Source organism: Anthonomus grandis, chromosome 3 (assembly GCF_022605725.1).
Source record: "Anthonomus grandis grandis chromosome 3, icAntGran1.3, whole genome shotgun sequence".
NCBI classification, from domain to species: domain Eukaryota; kingdom Metazoa; phylum Arthropoda; class Insecta; order Coleoptera; family Curculionidae; genus Anthonomus; species Anthonomus grandis.
The window spans coordinates 35,552,805-35,576,110 of record NC_065548.1 but is presented as its reverse complement, the minus strand read 5'-3'; the positions used below and the strand labels follow the sequence as shown (position 1 = coordinate 35,576,110).

Sequence of the window (23,306 nt, the reverse complement as noted above, 5' to 3'; positions counted from 1 at the left end):
CTGCCTTAGTATATATATATTTACAAACTAAGATATGAAGTAGAAACGTGGTACAGTCCAGTTACGATATGTTTTAACTGCCTTAATTTTGGACATACAAATAAACAATGCCGAGGAAAGAAACGATGTAAAAATTGCTTAGTAATTATAACAGACAATGAATGTACAAATTGCAATACCTTTTGCATCCACTGTAAATCAATTGAACATTCTTCAACTAGCAAACAATGTCAAAAATACCAAAGACAAAAAAAGTCAAAGAAGCTATGGCCAATTTAAACATTTCATTTAAAGAAGCCGAAAAAATCATCGAAATGCCCTCGTATTCAAGTCTAGTGCAAAAAAATAAATTTGCACCTTTATTAACTATCAATCAAGACAATTTTCCTGAATTACCCAATAAATACAATCACAAAAATGCCCACAACATTAACAATATATCACTTTCGCAACCTACTCCTTCTAAAAACATAAATAATCCATCATTTTACTCCCAGCCAATTACTGACAATAGTAATTCAAATAAAAAACGGCGAGTTCAGGATAGAAGCCCTAATTATGAACCTATTCGAAGTTATTTTGATTGGTCTTATACCGGTTCCCCTTTAATTGAAATAAATCAAAAACAATCTAAAGAAAATTTAAAACAACTGAAACAAAAAATACATGAAAACATTAAAAATGGATTAAGTCAATCTCTCAATTCTAACACCATTACTAATATTCCAGAAATTCTTAAATGTGTTAGTGATATTTTAAACGATACTCTAGTTAATATTATTGATGAAATATAGCTAATAAAAGACAACAACTAAATATAATACAGTGGAATGCTAGATCTGCTTACTCTAATCATAACTATTTAAAAAAACCTTATTATTGACACCAAGTGTACAGACGCTATACTATTATGTGAAACTTGGTATAAGCCAGAATATAAAATTCGATTTAAAGGATATAATATCATAAGAAAAGATAGGGTTCAAGGTAAGGGCGGATTAGCAATTTTTCTTAAAAATTTAATACCTTATAAAATAATTGACTTTGTAAATTTAACAAATAATAAACAAGAATTGTGTGGAGTTAACATTATGTTTAACAAAAAGGAAATCTCGTTAGTATCTATTTATAGACCTCCCAATGTTCAGGTATCTACTTCCGACTACGAACGAATATTCTCACAATTAAAGGAGCATTGTATTATAGGTGGGGATTTCAATGCCCATCATATAGCATGGGGTTCTGATACCTCTAATAATTTTGGTACTACACTAATTAACTCCTTAGATAATTTTCAGAATTTACTTATTAGGAATCAAGGGCAAACAACCAGAGTTGGTGGTCCTAATCAGTCTAATTCTGCTATTGATGTTACTATTATTTTTTTACTATCCAATCTGATTCAAAATTCAGATTGGAAGATACTTCAGGATTCATATGGTTCAGACCATCTCCCAATTGTCTTGAATTTAAATAACTTTAACGTTAACAATACTAATAATTCTATACAGCATTTGGGTTGGAAACTTACACAAGCTAACTGGAATAACTATAGACACGAAATTGATCACATAATGTCTTGTATAACAAATAAACCTGAATACGCTCATGAAATTATTGAACTTATTTCTAATATAATAACAGAAGTTGTTAATAAAATTTTCCCCAAAAGAAAAGCACAAAATAATAAGTATTATATTCCCTGGTAGGATGAAGAATGTCAAAACCTTTCAAATAAACGTAAACATATTTATAACTTTTACCGTAAAAATAATAATTTAGAAAATTACATAGCATATAAAAAAATATCGGCCAAGTGCAAACTATACTTTAAAAAGAAATCTAAAGAGAGCTGGATTAACTTTTGTAGTAGTCTTAATGCTCAAAGCTCTCCAACAAAAATTTGGAATAGGGTAAACTGCATCCGGAAATCTTTGGTTGACAGTAATATAATGCCAGCAACTAATGATATTGCTGATGAATTTTTAAATAAAGTAGCACCTATTTCGGTTTACCAAGATATCCCAAGAAAACAATCGGATAAAAACCATTATTTAAGCTAACCAATTTCATTTTCAGAATTCAACTTTCATCTTAAAAGACATAAAGATACAAGTCCTGGTCTGGATAATATCACATACAGCATTTCGCTAAATCTTCCTAATTCTGCCAAACAATTGTTAATTAAAGCCTTTAATAGTGTTATTATTAATGGAGAAAGTATTAATTCCAAGTCAGCAATAGTTTTAATTAATAAGCCGGGTAAACCTGGTGAATTCAGACCAATAACTTTGTCCTCATGTATTAATAAAACTCTTGAGCGAATTTTATAAAGTCGTCTGGAGTGGTGGTGTGAGTCCAAATGCATCTTTCCGACCTATCAGTTTGGCTTTCGTAGGGGTAAGAGTGTTAGCGATTGCTTAGCACATCTTGTTTCAGACATACAAACAAACATACTCAGAAAATAGTTATTTGAGAGCATTATTTCTTGATATTCAAAATGCTTATGAAAATGTTAATCTTTATATCCTGTTAGAAAAGCTTATTGGTTTAGGTGTTCCTGAAGGGTTTGCTCATAATCTTATTAATTTATTTACAAACAAAAATATTACCATAAAAACTAGTTATAATACAACAGATTAAAGGACAGCATCTGCAGGCCTACCTCAAGGTTCGGTCTTGAGCCCCTTACTTTTTAATCTTTATACAGCTGGTTTTCACAAGCTGCAAATAAGATCTAAAATATTGCAATTTGCAGACGATTTTTGTATTTATTGTACAGCATACGATATGCCAGCTTGTAAAAAGAATCTTAACCATGTTATGTATATTTGTAATAAATATTTTCCAAGCAATGGATTTAGTATTTTTAGCAAAAAATCAGCCTTTTATTTCAAATGCCTTTTTATTTCAAATGCATTTTTAGTTTTAAAACTATATAATTTCAATTATTTTGTATGTAAAAGTTTTGATCGATTTTGTGACAAATTTTAGTTTTTATATAATATGATATACAGATTAGATGAAAAAGATAAGTAATGGTTGCCTATTTATACTCATAAGGAGAAGACAAATAAGATTAAATTATTATCTGATTTCATTTTAATTAATTAACTTTCTTGGTTAATATTATTATATGCGAATAAGACGAATTGTATCTAGGTTAATGCAGCTAGGGGTACAGTTATACAATAACAGTAATAAGTTATTCAATTTTAGTAAGTTAGAATATAAGTTAAAAGCAATAATAAGTTAGACATTATTATACTAATTTTAAAATATCAGTATAATTACTAATATAAGAGTTATATTTAAATGTATAAAACGGATGAATTCAATGAAAATAAGGTTATTTTAAATGTTCACATTAAGAATCACCACCTTCTTTTTTAACTATTAATTTTTTTATATGATCAATGTCATTTTAGGAACAGCTACGAATCTTTTGATCTATCACGTGCACGATAACAAAGACATCTTCTACATGGAGTTAGAAGATGGTGTTAGATCAGCTACTGTCGGGACATTAAAGAATTTAAAAACACCAATAGTTTTAATTGGTGGTAATTCTTCAATAAAGGGTTTTAATCACATGGGAGAAGAAATTTTTTGGATTGCCATTGGAGACGTGGTTACTTCAATAATTATTATGGATTGTGAAAACAATAATCAAGTAAATATTATTTTTGTGAATTTTAACTGAGTTTTAAGTTTTTTTTATTAAATTTAAAGCTTATTGCAAGTTCGGAGGATTTTAAAATACGCGTTCTTAGTGGTGAAGAGACTATAATGGAATATAATGAAAGTGAAGTTGTTTCCGGTTTGATCCCTTTAGTAGACCAGAAATTTGGGTATTCAGTATCAAATGGTACTCTTGGAGTTTATCAAAAAGATTCCAGATTGTGGAGAGTCAAGGTACGTAATGCAATATGGATATAATTCAATGGTCTAAATGTTGGTTAATTATTGTATTTTAGTCAAAGAACTTTGCTATTTCTATGCATCAATACGATCTGTTGGGTCAACCAAGTCCTCAACTAATGACCGGCTGGTCCAATGGTAAAATCGACTGTAGATCTTTAAATACAGGAGAAGTGCTATTTAAAGATTCCATGTCTTCAAGTATAGCTGGAATTACTGAGGGAGATTACAGGTCTTCTGGTAAAAATGATTTAATATGCGTTTCTACAGAAGGCGAAGGTACAGTATTTTCTTCTTACGGATCATACGATTAACGTTATTGTGAATAAAATTGCATTCTTTAAATAATTTAAAACAATTGATAATACACATCAAGACACATTAAGATGTTGACAAGTATAAATTCAGTTAGAGGCTACACAACAACAAAAATGATAACGAATGGTGAAAATGGTGTAGAACAAGAGGCGATAAGAGAGCTATTAAGTCGAAAGCAAGGTCTACTAATGGAACTGAAACATTATGAACATAATGCTAAATATAATACTAATGTGGCAAATGAGACAGAGAGTTATGAAGCTAGCGGAGTAATTTCATCAAACACCAGGATGCAGATTGTGGTTAGTACAAATTTGGGTGAAAATGGACAAAAAGTAAGAGCAAAACTAATATCATTAATAATTCTATTTTTATTTTGACTTTAAATTACTATTGACGCACTTTTGAAATTATAGTCAAGATAGTGGCAACATGAAATTTTCTGTTTCTGAAATACGATTTGACATTTTTTTATAAAATTATTTTGACCTCTTCGAAATGTACATTCGTAGTAAAAAGTACATTATTTTTTGGTTCCTACTAAATTAAAAATATCCCCGGTTATAGTACAAGCATCTGTTCAGTGTTTTGTACAAGTATTACTTAATAGTCATTCTAGCTTTGTATCAAATCATTTATAAAGTTAGTGCTTGAGGAATTGGTAGATTAAACTGGTAGATGTATATTACCAATCAATTTATTATTCTATTAAGTACAATAGTGTTTACCGAACGGCAAAAAAAGTGAATTGGTCTTTATTGTTAATCAGTCATCGAAAGGAATTGTCAAAGAAATATTTAACAATAATGAAATTTTGATTTACTGGCCAAGAAGATAGTCAGCTATCTGTCATGTCGGAGAAAATAGACGAGCGGGTTTTGATCAAGAAAAAAAGAAACGCCTTTAGACCAAGGCCATTTAACATACAGATTTTATCTTTGACACAAATAAATGTTGTATTTTTCGACAAAAACGGCACCAAACTCATAATTTTTGAAGAGCTAACTCTACGTAGTTCTAATTTGTTGATGGTGGCGAATGAAAGGATTAGCAGGAATAAGTGTGGAGAGTAGATGGGAGAATATTTACAAACATGAAGAGAAGAAGAATGGGATTATATTATTAATATTAGATTTTTTTTCTTACTTAATTTTTTAGGTGTATATATATATATATATACCTAATATATTATATATACCTATACATTATATATATATATATATATATATATATATATATATATAATATATATATATAATTATATAATAAGTGTGGAGAGTAGATGGGAGAATATTGACAAACATGAAGAGAAGAAGAATGGGATTATATTATTAATATTAGATTTTTTTTCTTACGTAATTTTTTAGGTGTATATATATATATATATACCTAATATATTATATATACCTATACATTATATATATATATATATATATATATATATATATATATATTATATATACCTATATATAAGAAATATTAAATATATTATTAAATATATATATATATATATATATATATATATATATATATATATATATATATATATATATATATAAGAAATATTAAAAGTACTCAATAAAACCTTTTAAATGAGGTGACACAAGATTTCTATTTAATGAATTTATTCAAGATGGCGCTTATGTGTTATTTTGACATTTAGAACTGTCGTTTTTATGTCAAAATAAAATAGTGATACATTTATTTTCGTACACTGATTTTTACCTATTCAAAAATCATAAAAATGTAAAACGTTAAAATAAAAAAAAATACTTTTTTATTAGGCCGCCATTTTGAAACGAGTTAAGATATGGGTCTAATATTTCAGGGTTATAAAATACTCATTGAGACCTTTAAAATGAGGTACCACACGACCCCCCTTTCTATTTAAAAATTTTTCTCAAGATGTCGCCCAGCCGCCATCTTGGAATTTACAACTACCTAGTTTACAGTGAAAAATAGTATCTATAGACCAATTTACTTATGCCAAGTTTCAAAAATTTTTTTTGACCCATTCAAAAAATAAATGGGGGGGGCTTCAAAGAAAAGCACTGTATATATATCAACACATCGGAAAAGTCTAGGGATATTTTTATAAATTACCTTATATTTTTTTAAATTGTTCTGGATAAATAATAGCCGAATTATAGTAATTAAGACTCTTTTACTATACTAAAAAAATTACCAAAATTACTCGTTCTCCAACCAGTCTCTCACTACGCGTGCAACATGTGGACGCGCATTATCATGCATTAGGTGGAAGTTTCGGCCAACAGCGCCAGCAAACGGACGAACAACAAGTTGAAGAATGGTATCGATGTACTGCTGAGCTGTAAGGAAGCGATCTGGAAAAACGAGGTCGGTTCTACCGCCCATCATTATTCCAGCCCATACCATAATTGTACCCCCTCTGTATGTATACACTTCCTGGACATGTCTTAACCGTTCTGCATTTCCAGATCGTCTCCATACCCTCACTCGACGTAAATCTGGATGAAATCCAAATCTGGATTCGTCGGTGAATAAAACTGTAGCCCAATCATGTTCATTCCAGTTCTGATATTTTTGGCACCATTCTAATCTCGCAGCGCGATTGCCTCTGGAAAGAGGTGAACACCTAAGTGGCATTCGATTGTGGAGGTTGTCTTCATGGAGACGATTTCTTATAGTATCACGGCCTACGGTAATATTGTGTGCTCTCTGCAAGTTAATAACCAATTCAGGAGCTGTAATGTTAGGTTGCATTCTAGCAGTTAAAACTAAATATCTATCTTGAGCAGCTGTCGTAGCGCGGTCACGTCCTGGATGTTGTTTAGCTGGATTTCCAGTTTCACGAAAACGCCGCCACAATCGACTTATAACGCTCTGAGAGACTTCTAGACGCTCAGCTACATCAATTTGCCGCATGCCTCCTTGAAGAAGTCCTACAGCTCTATTCATCTCGTCCAAAGTTAAAGGACGTCGTTCCATGATAAAACACAATTTTTTTATTCACTCTGCAAAGCAGTAACTCTGTACCATGAACGAAATCGAGACTACCCGAATATTTATTGCAATATAAAAACCATGGTTTTTTCTGTTTTGTGAAAAAATTTCTAAAATATTTGTTATCAGTGTTAAGATTTTGTTTGTCTCACAGAAATCTACAGGATGAGCCAATCTTCAAATTTGATTTAAATTGATCACCAAAAAAATTTTTTTTTTATAATTTTATTATTTAATAAAAATATCCTTAGACTTTTCCGATGTGTATATATTAATATATATATATATATATATATATATATATAAAGAATATATATATATATATATATATATGTATGTATGTATATATATATTCTTTCCTTTAGTATTATATTAGCGCATGAAAAAACAAATATACTAGAATAAAATTACTGCATATATAGCTTTTTTAAACGTGCGTAGTTTAAGACCTCATTTTATGGGTGTAAAATCAATATTATTGAAGAAATTTGTGATATTTTAGTAATTTCCAAAACACGTCTTTTGATATTCTTGAATCTTACGTGAATATAACGTGTTATACTTTTTTACGGGTTGATAGGATGGTGGAGTTGATAAATTTATGTGAAACAGCTATGGACTGAAATTAAATTCAAAAATATTTCATAGAATAATAATATGTCTCTTTATCGACCACCAAAAAGACAGTTTCTTAATTTTTTAAGTATTTTTCAGGGTCTCATTTCCAACATTTTTATTGAATTGCAACAAGGTTATTTTTGGTGGAGTTTTTCATTTCAATTTAATGGATTTAGATAAATAAAAATGAAATTTAAATAAATTGTTCAAGACTTTCTTTCTTTCTTGCCTAAAAATATTTAACTTACAATAAATAGGAAAAAACCCAAAAAGAGTCACTGATAAAACTAGGACTATTGAAGACTTAATTATACTACCCAAAGAATGTGTATTTATTAATTATACTTTTTTGATGAAAAAGGTTACAAAAATGCAAGAGGTAAAAGTCATTTAAACATCTAAGCAATCAAATTAATACAGGGGTCTAAAAACGAATAGAAGTTATATTTAGAATCTATTTCGAAAGAAAGTAAGAATTTTTGAAAAAAATTATTAAATTTAGGTAAAAATATTATCCAAAACAAAAAATATTAATATATCTCTTTCTGATAACATATATATAAATACTTTTAAATTATAGACATAATATTTTTCCCCAAAGCTCCTGAATTTAATTCTATTTCAATAACCTTTTACCTAGCGCTTTCGCCAAAAACAAAATACTTTTTTTCCAGCCAACAAAGTATTCATTTATTTAATTTATTTAGCACCCATTGCAAACACCAGCAAGCCGATAATTACAAACAATGGGATGGCAAGAACAAAAATGATAAACTATACATTATAAATGTAAAAAAATCCGAATAATTAAAACAGATAAAGAAGAAAAGAAACTGATAGAAATAATTTACCTAATTACACCTAAACTATGTAGACTTACACTTATACACATTAACCTACATATTTCGTAGTTGATGTAGATTAGTATAGAATATATCAAAGTAAACATTTAAAAATTTAACTTATTTAACTCTTAAACATTTGGTTACATATAAGTAGCATTCTATTTATTAGTAAAAGAGTTGCTAGGTTTGTTCCAAAGAAATTACAATTTAAAATGATTGATCAATAAGAAATATTCAATACGGGGCGTTTCAAAATTAAAGGTCAAAACATAAACCCTGTATTTATTGGTCAAAAATAACCTCACTCTTTCCTATAAACACATATCGGTAAACGCCCTTTAAGGGTGCTACGCCCCTTTAAAAGGGGGCACCTGAAGATATTTTTTTCTACTCATTTTCGAAATGCTGAGATTCATAATCGATTCATAAATTTTATTATTTAATCAGGTACGTATCATTTGGGTATTTCAAATACCGTACGTATTATTTAGGTATTTCAAATACCTACCTACGTATTATTTAGGTATTTCAAATACCTAAATGATACGCACGAGCGTAATCTTATCTGCTGAGCTTAAAAAAAACACTTAAAACATTTTTATATGCTAACGATTTTTTTCCTTAAGTTTTAAGAATTCGCGGTTTTTTGCGTAAAAGAAAACCCCTTGATCGGTATCGCTGGAAGACGCAATTTTTGAAAAAAATGCATTTAAAAATGTCCCTGCATCGTAAAATCTATAATAACAATTTTCATAAGAATTTAGTAGCAGGCCTTGAAGCAGAATTGATAAATAAAATTGTAAAGAAATCAAAATACTAATTTATCTGAGAATATTCAAACAAGTTTACATTTTCTTAAATGCACAAACTGAATCTTTTTCGAATGCTTTGATTTGATCTAACAATTTTAAATGTTTATTTGACCTAAAGCTAGGATAATGAATGGGACCCCTATAAAGCTCTTCTGGGATATACATTTTTCTGACATAAATATTATTACACATATTACCCCAAAGATAATAATCCAGAGGCTTGAGGGCGAGCTGGCCAGCTTATTGAACCTTCTCGACCTATCCATCTGCCTGTAAAATTATTGTCCGTACAATTTCTCACCAGTCGGCTATAGTGTCTTGAAAAATACCCTAGTGCCGATGGCAACATCATCCAGTAAATCTCCAAAATGAAGAAAATGTAAATAATGACGACCGGTTAATTTATGTGGCATAATTGGGCGTATCAATTTATCTTCTATCATACTTGCCTATAAGTTAAAAGAAAATCTATGTTGGTAGTTGGGTTGTCGAACCACCCTCGGATTCTCGATATTCCAAAAATGTGTATTATAACTCTTAAAACCCCTACTTCGTGAAAACGTTGCCTCATCCGACCACATAGTTTTTCAAGAAACATTTGAGTGATTTAGAATCCAAAGATTTTTGAGACGAAATTCTACCCGAGCTGGAAACTTTTTTTTTAAGACTTGTATCCTTTTATAATAAGAAGGATGCAATCTTTGCGTCTTAGTTGATTAGTTTTATTCAGTTTAATATGCTGTTATATAATACTCTTAATGCGGCTCTGTATAATAACTAAACATCCAACTTACTCCATTAGTCCTTCGCCACGCGTTCCTTATCGCTTGAATCCTAAAGAAAAAGAAAGTAACAATTTAGCGTTTTTATCTCGTGCCCGAACCGGCCAATAAGAGCCCTTTGCTTCAACCTGTGCATGCAACCCAGTGACTAGTTTGAAGCTAGAAAAATGGATGCCATAAAAAACGGAAAATGCGAAGTGGAATATGCAATAATTGATGTTTCAATTCAAAGCCGGGAAAATATAAGATTAGTCCATTCTCTATCATCCCACTTATCCTTAAAGCAATATTAATGTCATGTAAACTACCTCTTTTAATTTTACACTTGTTTTAGCCATTGGAAGGATTTTTATTATTTTATCCTTTGATTTAACAACAGATTTACCAAAGTATGTATGTATTATTTCAATAAATTTTTCCTTTCATGATATTCTGGAGTTGCATATATTTAGATCCTCTTACTACATGTCCAAAGTATTCTCTATAGATATACCAGTATATTCTCTATTAGCTCTATCGGTCCATGATATTTTCAGTAAACGTCGACAACACCATCTTTTAAATGCCTTAAGCTTATCCATTCCGACCTTCTTCAGCGTCCAAGCCTCCGATCCATAGAGAAGTGTTGAAAATACATAGCATCGTAGCATTCTGATTCTGAGTTTTAAATTGATGTATTTAGAAAGCCAAGGAAGGAGAAGAACATCGTCGCTTAAGAACTTAAGGACTGGTTTGGATTAACATTATATCAGTTATTTAGAATAGCTGTAAATACAGTACGAATTGCCTTGATGATTTCCAACCTTCGACGAGGAGACGGAACGTGTAGAAGAAGATATATATACAGGGTGTCCATTTAATATCGCGGTGCTCGATTGCGGCTAAACCGTGAAACGGAAAAAACCTTTAATAGTGGGAATGTTAATTGAGTTAGAGGGACCACTTTTTAAAATTAGTGTGGTTGATACAGGGTGTCAAAAAAGCGTGATACATACTTTGAACTTTTTTTTAAAATTAACTACCTATATTTTTTTTCTGAAATGTCTCATTTCAGAAAAAAAATATAGGTAGAGTTTATAGGAATAATATAGGAGAGTCTCATTTGACTCTCTTTTTAACCGTAAAATTGTTTTGCTCTAAAACGCGACGTTGTCTAATTATTAACAATTTTAAAAAAATTTCACGAAAATCAGTGTTTCACTAAAATTTTAATATTTCCCACCGACGTTGTTTATCTCTTCGAAAAATCTATGAGTCCTTGGCTAAGTTCATTTTATCTTATGAAATTCCAATATTTATTTATTTATATCCGGAGTGATCAAAATCGATACTCAAATAATGATATTTTAAATTCAATTTTACGCAATTTTTTAAACTGGATCACCCTATATTTAGTAATGCGTTTTGATAGAACATAGATATAGATAGAATATAGATATAGGTTTAGATACCAATAAATTTGCCATTAACTTTAACTGTTTTATCAAAATTTATTCTAAAAGGAAAAATTACATATTTTTTTCATAGGCATTACAACGTTTAATTTTACTTCACAATTATTAAAGTATACTGTAAGCGTAGAGTACAAAATACCAACTAGAACAGAAACAGTTTTAAATGAAGCAATCAAATTGTCATTTACCAAGTCGGTTGACAAGACTCTTGTATGCGCTCCACCATATCTTCCCTAGATTTAAAGACTACCCCACGAGAAGAAATCCAGAAGCGTTAATTCCGGTAACATAGGAGGCCATTCAGTGGGGCCTATCCAGTATAAAGTTTAAGAAATATTGAAACGAAATTCGGGAACACACTTTTATTGTCAACGTCAAAAACACTAACCTAACTCGCCTTGACTGTCGTTTAATTGTTTCCAAGGTAAAAACTGACTAAACAATTAAAACTGAATGAATTGTCACGAAGCGCGTCCTTTTTAAAACCCGATGGAACAGTTTCGAAATATTTAGAATTATCTTCATTGTTTTTGCCCAAAGAGACCAATAATTTTAGGAGAATACTGACAGTCAAAGCAAGCAAGTATACAAATTCTAGAAAATTAGAACTACAGAGATTTACAATAATATAACCTAAATAACCTACATTGGGGCCAAAATGGGGCTCTCGAACAAGATGAACTACTTAAAAACCAAACACTGAGTAAAGAAACCCTACGAATCAACTTTAACTACAGAATACTAAAAAAATTGTACAAAAACTAGAAGAATAATTAACGTATTTACATTTTCATAATACTGCTCCCCTCTCAAGTTTGATCGTCCCGATCATAACGTGATTTCATTCTGTTACTTTCTAGATGAAGTTTATCCCGCTTGTTCGTGAACAATTTGTAAACGCTCTTGTAAATGGTTGACGTACTCCTCAAGGGTTTCAGACTTATGGAGTCTTCCAGTAATAATGTCCAAAGGTAAGCGAAGTTCATCACCGTAGACAACTTTTGCCGGGCTTTTTCCAGTTGACTTGTGGATAGCAGAATGATATGCCAAAAGGAATGGTTGTATACAGGTATCCCAGTCGGTTTGCTTAGAGTTTACCACTATCCTCAAATAGGTTTCAAATGTGCGGTTAAATCTTTCAACCATTCCATCAGACTGAGGGTGTAGTGGGGTTGTACGGGTCTTATTGATTCCCAGCAACTGGCATACTTGTTGGAATATTTGTGACTCAAAGTTCCTTTCTTGGTCTGAATGTATCTCTCTGGGTACACCAAATCGACAAATCCAGTTCTGGAACAGCACTTCAGCTACTGTCGTTGCTTCTTGGTTTGGAATCGGATAAACCTCGGGCCACTTACTAAAGTAATCCATAGCAACAAGAGCATATTGGTTTCCGTAGCTACTAGTAGGAAAGGGTCCTGCTACGTCTATGGCAATTCGTTCAAAGGGTGCACCAACAAGATACGGCATCATCTTTCCTCTTGTCCGGGTTCTTGGGCCTTGCTTGACGAACACTGCTCACACTTTTGGCATCAGCGTTCAACATCTGGATAACTGTTCAGCCAGTGAGAGAACGGTTTCTCTCACTTTTGCCAAGGTCTTACTAACTCCAAAATGTCCTCCGCCGACACCGCCATGAACAGCTTCAAGAACTTCCGGAATGCGTTCGCTCTCCCAGACTCTTTTTAACAATCCATCTTTTATAACCAATGAATTCCATTGAGATCAATAAGCTTTTAGTTCTGGAGATTTGTCAGAAATGTCTTTCCATTCTGGTTTTGAAATTTCTCGAGATTTCAGTTCGTAAATAAGACCAAATACTGGGTCATCACACTGATCTTGGATGAAACTAGCTACATCCCACTCTTTAGAACTGTGAAGGCCAAATACGATTACAAGTAAATATCTCTGGATGCTGTTTTGATTCCTTTTTAAAACAATGTTGACATGTTTCAATACAGGGTCTTCTTGATAAAGCATCGGCATTTTGGTGATATTCGCCTTTCCTATGTCCTATTGTAAAGTCATACTCTTGTAATCGTTGAAGCCACCTTGCTATTTGTTTTTCGGGGTTTTTAAACTGAAACAGCCATTTCAACGAAGCATGGTCAGTTCTAAGGATAAATCGTTGACCATACAAATATTTAGGGAAATGTTCAATAGCTTTTACTGCTGCCAATAGCTCTCGTCTGGTGACACAATAGTTTCTTTCTGGTTTTAATAACGTTTTACTGAAATAAGCTATCACTTGCTCGCCATCTTCATATTTTTGTGATAGAACGGCCCCTATTCCAACATTACTTGCATCGGTTTCCAAAATTAAAGTTTGTCCAGGAATCTGATATGTTAAAATTGGAGATGTGCATAGTGCTCTTTTTAACCGTTGAAATGCTTCTTCACAGTCTGTTGACCAGCTAAATACCATTTTGTCCTCCGTGAGCTTATGTAGAGGTTTTACAAGATTAGCGAAATTTCTTACAAATCTTCTGTAATGGGTACAAAGGGCCAAAAAGCTTCTTAACTGGTGTTTGTCAGTGGGTCGTGGCCAATTTTCGATTGCTTTTACTTTATCTGGATCTTGACACCTTTTTCCGATATTACATGGCCAAGGTATCGAACTTCTTTTTGAAATAAGCAACACTGTTTAGGAATTAGCTTCAGGTTGATAGCTTAACAAATACCTTTCGAATATTCTTCAAATGATCTTCAAATGTTTTACCCAGTATGATTACGTCATCCAGATAAACTAAACATGATTCCCAAGTCATTTCACGTAAAACTGTTTCCATAAGTCTCTCAAAGGTAGCTGGAGCATTCCAGAGTCCAAAGGGCATTACTGTAAACTGCCAAAGTCCTGTTCCAGTCGAGAATGCGGTATTTTCCTTATCTTCTGGATGCATCTTTACCTGCCAGTATCCACTCTTTAGATCGAGTGTTGAGAACCATTGTGAACCTGATAGCATGTCTTCCTTAACAACGATCCATAACCTAACATGATTTACATACATCGCATCAGCTACTGCTCGAGTACTTACTGATGGGTTATCTTCAAATCGCTGAAGCACTTCTTCCTCAAAATCCAGGATTCGGATGTTCCTTTGCGCGCCATTATCTTGGCGTTTTATTTTAACGGAGCCAGTCTCCCTGAGCCGTTGATTGACTGTTTCAAAAAGTGTGTGAGCTGAGATTCGCCTTTCGGAAAACCGCTCTTCATATAGTCGAGAAGCAGCTCTACCATTACATCGAACTTCCCTATAAATTAAAAGCATATCGGCGTATTCAGCAAAAGTGTAATCTTCCATTACTTAAACGTAATAAAAAGGGAATTAATATCATGTAAAAAATACTGACAGTGGCAATGAATTAGCATTATTATTATTAATAAAATAATTAATTCAGGTGCTGTATCTTAGTTTGGTTTTAGTCAATTTCCACAAAAACGGTGATATTTACCGACTTTTACTAAGAGCACCTTTTTTATGTAAAAAGCATAGGAACATCACAATCTAATGCCCAAACGGGCAGAAATTAAAGTCTTAAAGAAATGGGCCTAAATTTACCAAATACCCCCCTGATTCTGAAGCCCCTGGTAAATATTTTTTTTATTTAGTAGGTTCAAAAGAATAAACGCACAAACAATAATTTACCTCCCAAAATTGGTTGCGGTAGCTAAAGTAGCTAAGACATCCACTTTTCTAACAAATAAAATAACTTCATTGCTTCATTCCTCCTTTTTTCATTTCATCAGTTCATGTCAAAACTGTCAAAATAAGAAAGCAAAAACACTGGATCCGGCTATTAAAAAAAAACTAGTTTTTAAAGGTTATTTTCAAAGAGCTCTAGCTCCCTGAGGAAGCTTTTCCGGACCCATGTTTATATGAACTTTTGTTTTTCTTTTGACGTTTTCTATCTGCCCTAGAAGTTTGTAACATGATCAACGGAACACCCTGTATAATAAAAATTACAAAAAAAGCAAAAAAGTAATGCTGAACTAAATGACACATCTCAAGAGTAGTGTAAAACCCATGTAGATGACTACAATATTATTGAATATCATCGCGATGCACTAACAAATAAAGTAACTAGATTTCAAATATTTTTAGAAAATAAATGCAGATATTTAGATAATCCTCGAGACAACTACATTACAATTAATAACTACAATTGAGCCCATTCTTAATGAATATAAAAATTCTTCAGCTAAAAATTGTATCGGGCTAATGATTTCAAAGAATCAGATAGCGAAGAAAAGGAGCGTGCTGAATTTCAAAATTTATTTAATGAAACTGAATCAAATGCCAAGGCAATTCTAGAAAAAATTGATAAACTTGTTAATGTAGCCCTAAGACTTCTGCATTTCCCCCTTTTCTATCAATATGTCCCTATGGTCCTCGTCTACCCCCTAACTAAATTTATTGGCTCCTATGAGGCATGGGCTAATTTTAGGGACACATTAATTTCTTTAATAGATAAAAGTATATAAATTAACAATGTGTAAAAATTTGCAATTATTATTATTGTTATTTTCTACCCTGTACGGCGAGGTCGCTCAAATCATTAGCTCGTTGGCAGCTATCGAGCATATGCCACAGCATGGTCTCTATTGCAAGAGAAATATGAAAATAAATAGGCAATCATACATTCCCACATTAAATGCATTTTCGAATTGCCTGTTATCAAAGACGAATCCCACATTTAGTTACAAAAATTATTAGACCTATTCCAAAACCACTTTAAATCTTTACAAAACCTTGGAGAACTGGTACAACAATGGTGTACGCCTGTTATATATTTATTGAACTTAAAACTAGATTTTTTCACCCGGAAGGAATGGAAAGCCTTCACTAAAGATGTTGAAAGGCCAAAAATCCAGCAGTTTTTAAAACATTTTAAACAATTTAATAATAAAAAGATTCCTAGTAAGTTTGAAAAATTCTATGAACCAAAAACTTTAATAACCAAAAATGCTTTAAGCTCATGCCCTAAAGTAGTGTGTCTTATGTGTAAAATATACATTTTATTTATCCATGCAGAAAGTTGTTAGACTTGTCTGTGTCAGGTAAGTTTTTTCAGACAGGGAAAGCAAATTTATGCACAAATTGCGTGTGTTCTGGCCACAGACATGGAGAATGTCACTCTTTCCACAGCTGTAGAAGATGTCAATCCAGGCATCATACCCTCTTATATAGAGAATCGAATCAGGATTTTAATTACGATTCTAATAGCAATTGGAATTCTAAACCCCATCAATCCCACTTGAAATGTATGCAACCTAATGCTTCACAGCCTAAAAAAGAACTGAACTCAAATTATGCAAATACTTTTAATACTAGAAATTTGAGCCAAAGCAATAACACCAATCATCAATCTCATTCAACTGCATTTCGGCATGCCTCTTTTAGTTTTGGTGACCAACAAAATGTAGCCTTATGTGTGAAACGCCAAATAAATTCAGGGTATTTAGATTCGGCCAGTACAAGCCAAACAACTCAAAACCTGCAGCCTATGCCAGCCAAAATCCCAACTCATTTATTCTTCTATCTACAACATCTTTATGTATTTATGACAAAAACCACTAACTCATTATTTGCAAGGCCCTGTTGGATAATGATAGCCAATCACACTTTATTAGTGAAAAGGTATTTAAGCTAAAAGATATACCGTATCAATCTGCGAATATGTCAGTCTCCTGCATAGGCCCTGATTTGACAAACCTCACTAAGTGGTCCAATTTTAAATAAAGTCCATGATTCATAATTTTTCAGCTAAGATACCAGCCTTGGTGATAAATAAAATTACAGAGCTTACGCCTCAAATTCCCATTGATCTTTCTGATATAAAACTTCTCAATAATATCATTCTTGCTGACTTAAGCTTTCGCATTTCTTCGGAAATTGACCTCGTAATTGGGGCCAATTTTATTTTACGAAATCTTTTATTTTAGGCAAATAAAAACTGGGTAACCCCATTCTGCAAGAGACCCAACTTGGATGGCTGATAAGCGGACCAGTTTCTTTACTGTCAAATATTTCCTATGCATCATCGTCTAAAACACATTACCACTCATTGGTTTGTACCAATAATCTCCAAGACAGCCTTGAAAAATTTTGATTGACCAAAGAAACCACTCAGCAAATACCCCAAGTATTCTCTAAGGAAGAGCTCAAAAATGTAAAGAACATTTTTAAGCAACCAATTATCGAGATTTAAGACGGCGCTTCTAGTACAACTTTATACTAAACCCAATGTTTTTTTTTAATCTGGGTGACCCTTTGCAGCCTGCTTTAAAGAGATTTTATTCTCTAGGGAGAAATTTGATAAACACCCAGAGATTAAAAAATTATACATAGATTTCTCTAAAGAATATATCTTTTTGGGTCACATGTTCGAAATGCAGCCTTACCAATCAATTGATGCTAAATATGGATATTTATCATTTGCTATTATCTTCTCCACCACTGTGTCGAGAAGGTTGATAGCACCACAACCCATTGAGTAGTCTTTGACACCTTTTGCATCTCAAGCACTGGCCTATATGTAAACGACCTTAAAATTGGCCCTAATATTCAAAACGATTTGTTTTTTATCATTGTGAAATTCCGTAAACATAATTATGTTCATATCGAAGACATCGCCAAGGTTTGCTAGAGCCAAGTAAACGCAATCTTCAGCGTATAATATGGAGTAACAACCCCACATTTGACATTTTACCCTAAACACTGTCACTTATGGTATGGCAAGTTCTTTCTATTAAGCCACTCGCTGCGTTAAGGAAATTGCCGATCGTTTTAAAAATAACTACTTCCATGAATGTCCGGTGTTACGTGCGGACTGCTACGTGGACGATTCGCTTCGGGTACAGACGCTAAAGAAGAACTTATCCCTCTTGGGAAAAATCTTGTTGCTCTCCTTAAAAAATTGTGATTCGAATTAAGGAAGTTAACACTTATTTCATGCTGAATGATGAACATAGTGCTAAAATCTTAGGGATATCCTGAAATCCCAGACAAAATTTATTTACGTACACTTCAAAAGCTATGGCTTCTCATGGTCGATTGGAATGATCCTGTTCCCACAGATGTTTTTCGAACTTGGAAGAATTTTACCTATCACCTATCTTTAGTAGACTATTTTAGAATTCCTCAACAAGTTACTATCAAAAATGCAATTTTCGTAGAGCTCCATGTACTTTGTTACTGCTCAATAAATGCTTTTGGAGGGTTCATCTATGTACATTCAATCGATTCACTTCGCAATATTTTAACTCAATCTTATCCCGAACACTGCAGAGCACTACTAGAGCAAATGCCCTAGATTGGTATCCGGATAAAATATATTTTCATATAGTTCCTATAGTTCTCTGTTGAATTTCCTTAGTACCTTGCCAGTAGACATAAGTAATCTAGGGGCATCAACTAATACTAATAAATAATCTAGGGGCATCAACCCTCAAGATTTAAATTCTTGCTTGTTATGGTGGCACGGACCTTCATTTCTTTCAAAAGCATCTACATTTCGAATTTTAAATGTAAACCACCCGATACTGACATCCTAGAATTGAATCCAAGGTCCATAATCCTTACTTCAGCCCATATCGAAAGAAACTGTTTTCAGACTACAAAAAGTTGGTAAATGTAACCGCCTATTGCCTTAGATTTCAAGATCATCCGTCAAATTGGAGATTTAACGTCCTTAGAGCGTCAAAATGCATTGCAACGCCCTAGTTATTCTAGCTAAATCGAATGCTTTTCTGATGACATTCAAACCCATAAAGTTAAAGAAAATGTAAAACCTTAAGGTAAATCGGTAAGTCCTTGAACCCATTTATGGATAATGAAGGTATTCTGCGTATCGGTGGACAATTGAAAAATTCTTCCCTTGATTAGCAAGCATCATGTTGCTACCAAAAAATTTTATTTTGATAAAGGGAATGTAGTACCACTGTCGTTTAAAATGTATTACCGCCTCTTGGTGTTATTTTACTGATTTAAAAATATTTCGATAATATTACAAAAACCCGTTTAGTATTTTGCCGACCTGATTAAACTTTTTTGATTTAGTTAATACACGTCTATTGATGAGTATTCTTTATGTTAAATGTAATTTTACGTGAACTTATCCAACATATTACAGCAAAGATAATTCTTAAATTATTAAAGTATTTTTTGATATTTTTTTTTGTTTGGGTTATTGTTGGATTAGTCTGAAAAATATAGTATTTTATTTTTATCTCATAGAGCTGTCCTTGTCGGAAGATGTTTCGTGAATGTCAAAACATTGCAGTCATAACTTAAAAAGATTTTTTTTTATACAGTTAATCAAAAACGTTAAGGAAAGTATTTATTGCAATTTAATTGCTTTATATTAATCACTTAAGAATTATAATTAATAATGAAAAAACAATAATAGTTAAATCTGCAGAACGCGATTGTAAAAGTACAATCATAACATTTAGGTAATTTATATTATTAAAAAAAAAGGACTGTAAAAATACTAGTTGCTGAATGCAAAAACAAATACAAAAATGTTGAAAAGTATTAGAGTATAAAATAATAAAGTATAAAGTATTTAAAATATTTATAAACAAAGCATTATTGGATGTTTGTAAGCTATTTTATATACCTTTTTCATCTTAAAATCACCTTAAAAAATCACTCATTGAAGCTTGGCAAAATATTTAACTAATACCCTGTATAATATTTCAAAAAATAAGATACACTAGTTTGGCTTACTAATATATTTTAATCACATTTCCAGCTAATCAACAAAAGCACTTTTCAACCAAAAAGAGTTAATATCCAGATATGGCATTTTAAAACAATTATGTAAGACACTCGCCAACAACTGCATATCACATAAAGGCCTACGAAAAACAAATCGGAAATTGAGTATTATGAAAATAGAGAACCAACGCGTATGCGAGTTTTAAATCAGTGACAATTTTTGTAATATTGCCAAAAAATGAAAGAAGCTAAGTTAAAATCATATTTATAGAGTTTTCGAACTAATGTAAAAGCTTTACGATTATCCTAGTTCTAAAACAGTTCAAACTTTGAAGCAAAATGACCAAAGGAGGGAAAAAAGTAAACTCAAAGTCCAAGTCTCATAAATCAGCGTCTATTAAAGGTTACGCGTTTCGCCCCATTAGGGCATCATCAGACCTATCGAAATACAAAAACCACACACTGACTCACACTAACATAAATAAAAAAATATAAAATAAAATAAGTTTATACCATCGTGTATCGTTATTGGCTAAAATATTAAAACTAAAAATTTTAGTCAATAACGATACTGTCATCAGCAGCAGAAGCTGTAAATGGGATTAGTCTTGTCGAAAAGGTCGTTGATATATAACAGGCGGAGGATAAGAGACAAGATGCATCCCTGAGGGAACCCAACGTTAATTTTAACCCTCTGCGAGGTGTGTCCATCAATGGCAACCGAGATGGATCGGTACTCAAGGAAGTTTGCAAGCCAAGACGCAAAAGTTAATGGCAAACCATAAAGATACAGTGTGTTTAAGAGGTCTTGAGTGCAGGGAACTTATCGGTTACCGGTGAACTGGTACGACCCAGCAGAGAAGTTGTAAAAGTTGAAGTAGTGCATCACTACTTCAACTTAGTATGGTAGTATGGGACTCCATGTCAGCGGTTCAAGAACAACCGGTTTCCATAAAGAATTTCTACATGACAAAAAAAAGCATTCAGGCCAGACGCTATCGAATGCCTTTAAAATATCCAGACATAGGCCAACAGATCGCCGGTTGTCGACCTGTGTTTTCGATAACCATACTGACTGTTGCTGTTGCTAATGATGTTGGTGAGCTGCAAGTATTTCAAAATTTACTGGCTAATAAGTTTTTTTAATTATCTTGGCGATTGCCGAGACTAAAGTAATGAGACGATAATTGATAGGCACCGATTTTCCTTTTTTAAGGTATCGGTTGAAGCCGCGCAAGCAAGTTTCCAGTCTTTAAGGATAAAACATCTTCTGTATTAAAGAGCAAAATGGTTTGCACAATGGTGGAGTCAGCACGATCCCACATTTTTTTAATATTATTGGCAGAATTCCATCAGGGCCAGTGGCCTTATTATTGTTTAAGCTTTTTAAGATATCTGTAACGAAAGACTATTTCTGGCTACGGAAGAGTTTCATGCAAACATCTGAGTTTGTTCTTCACTCTCTCATTTTATTTTTATTTGTAGGTATCGACCGTCTGCTTGCACGTAATTTTCAAGGTAACAAGAGATCCTGAATTTTCATTTCTAGTTCACATATTGCAGTTTTTAATTTGTGATCTGATGTTCTTAGTGGTGCATGTATGGAAGTATTGTATGAGTCAGAATCCGTCGCGAGAAACAGATCCAGGAGGCTAGAAAAGTCTCACTATCTATAAGTGATTCTAATTGGCTTCTGTATAATCTGAGTTTGGCCGTGACTAATCAGGCTTATTATAATATATCAAGCAGTTGACGTCATGGAGGTTAAAGTCTCCCGCAGTAACAATTTCTGCACTTGGATGGTTTGCTTGCAAATCGTCCGTTTTATCATCGAGGTCAGTGAAAAGCATTCTGTAAAAATACGATGTGGATCTTTTTGTTATTTTGAACCACGTAACATCAGAGCTTTTTCCCACTGGTAAGGTAGAGAGCAAGATAGCGCTTCTAATAAATAGAGCACAGCGATTATGTTCGTGTTTAGACTTTTAATATTACATAGATCTACTCTTAAATGTTTCATGCCAGATCAGCCTCCACCTGGAGATCCGAACGGGAGGCTATTTTAATTTTAATATTTTAACTCAGCAGAGACTATCATGCAACTTTTCTTTTTTTATTCACCTTGAAAACCGGATATATCGGCATAGATTTACAGAATATTCTGTATTCTGTAAATCTGTGATATCGGTATAACGACGAAGTGCCATAGTTCAAGAAATTTTTATTCATTCATTCATTTCATTCATTTTTATTCACTATTAAAATATAATAAGAACTTTTTCGTAATAAGAAATTAAATTTCAGATTGATTCCTACTAGTCTACAATCAAATTTTTCTATTAAGAGAGTTAATAGGATATTCTATGCCATTTATTAGATAGCTTTTTTAATATATATTCATTTGATTCATAAAAACACATACTTAATTGCGAAAAAACGACATTTAAACTAATATGAGCCTTGTTACTTAAACTGAACTTTATTATTGTTTGTATTGTTATTATTAATAATTCTTTATACGTTCTAGTTCACTATTTTCATACATTAATATGATTTACTGGATTAATTAAGTATTGAACTGCTGGTCCATTCTCAAGTATAACCGCACTTCTTAAAAGATACGAGTATTCTGCAATCGAATAACAAATAAAAAGAAAGATACCAACGAAAGATAATAAATATTCGGGTAAAAATAATTTAATATGTGTTTCTATATATGGATAGGGTATTGTGTAGGTCAAAGTCTAGTACTTTTAAGAAATTTTGGAATGAGCAAGAAAATCTATTGGCTACTTCATCGAATCAAGCCTAGCTAATGAAGGACAATATCCACCTATTTCAACGGACT

General features: G+C 32.3%; 1 protein-coding gene across 1 annotated transcript in view; it reads left to right on the top strand.

Annotated features, from left to right (window-relative positions):
* LOC126733980 (Bardet-Biedl syndrome 2 protein-like) overlaps nucleotides 1-23,306 on the top strand; it is a 64,517-nt gene that overhangs the window by 37,629 nt on the left and 3,582 nt on the right. Inside the window, exons 3-6 of the mRNA XM_050437481.1 lie at nucleotides 3,429-3,673; nucleotides 3,733-3,915; nucleotides 3,978-4,200; nucleotides 4,330-4,574. Coding sequence (XP_050293438.1) covers nucleotides 3,429-3,673; nucleotides 3,733-3,915; nucleotides 3,978-4,200; nucleotides 4,330-4,574 — 896 coding nt within the window. The remainder of the gene's footprint in view (nucleotides 1-3,428; nucleotides 3,674-3,732; nucleotides 3,916-3,977; nucleotides 4,201-4,329; nucleotides 4,575-23,306) is intronic.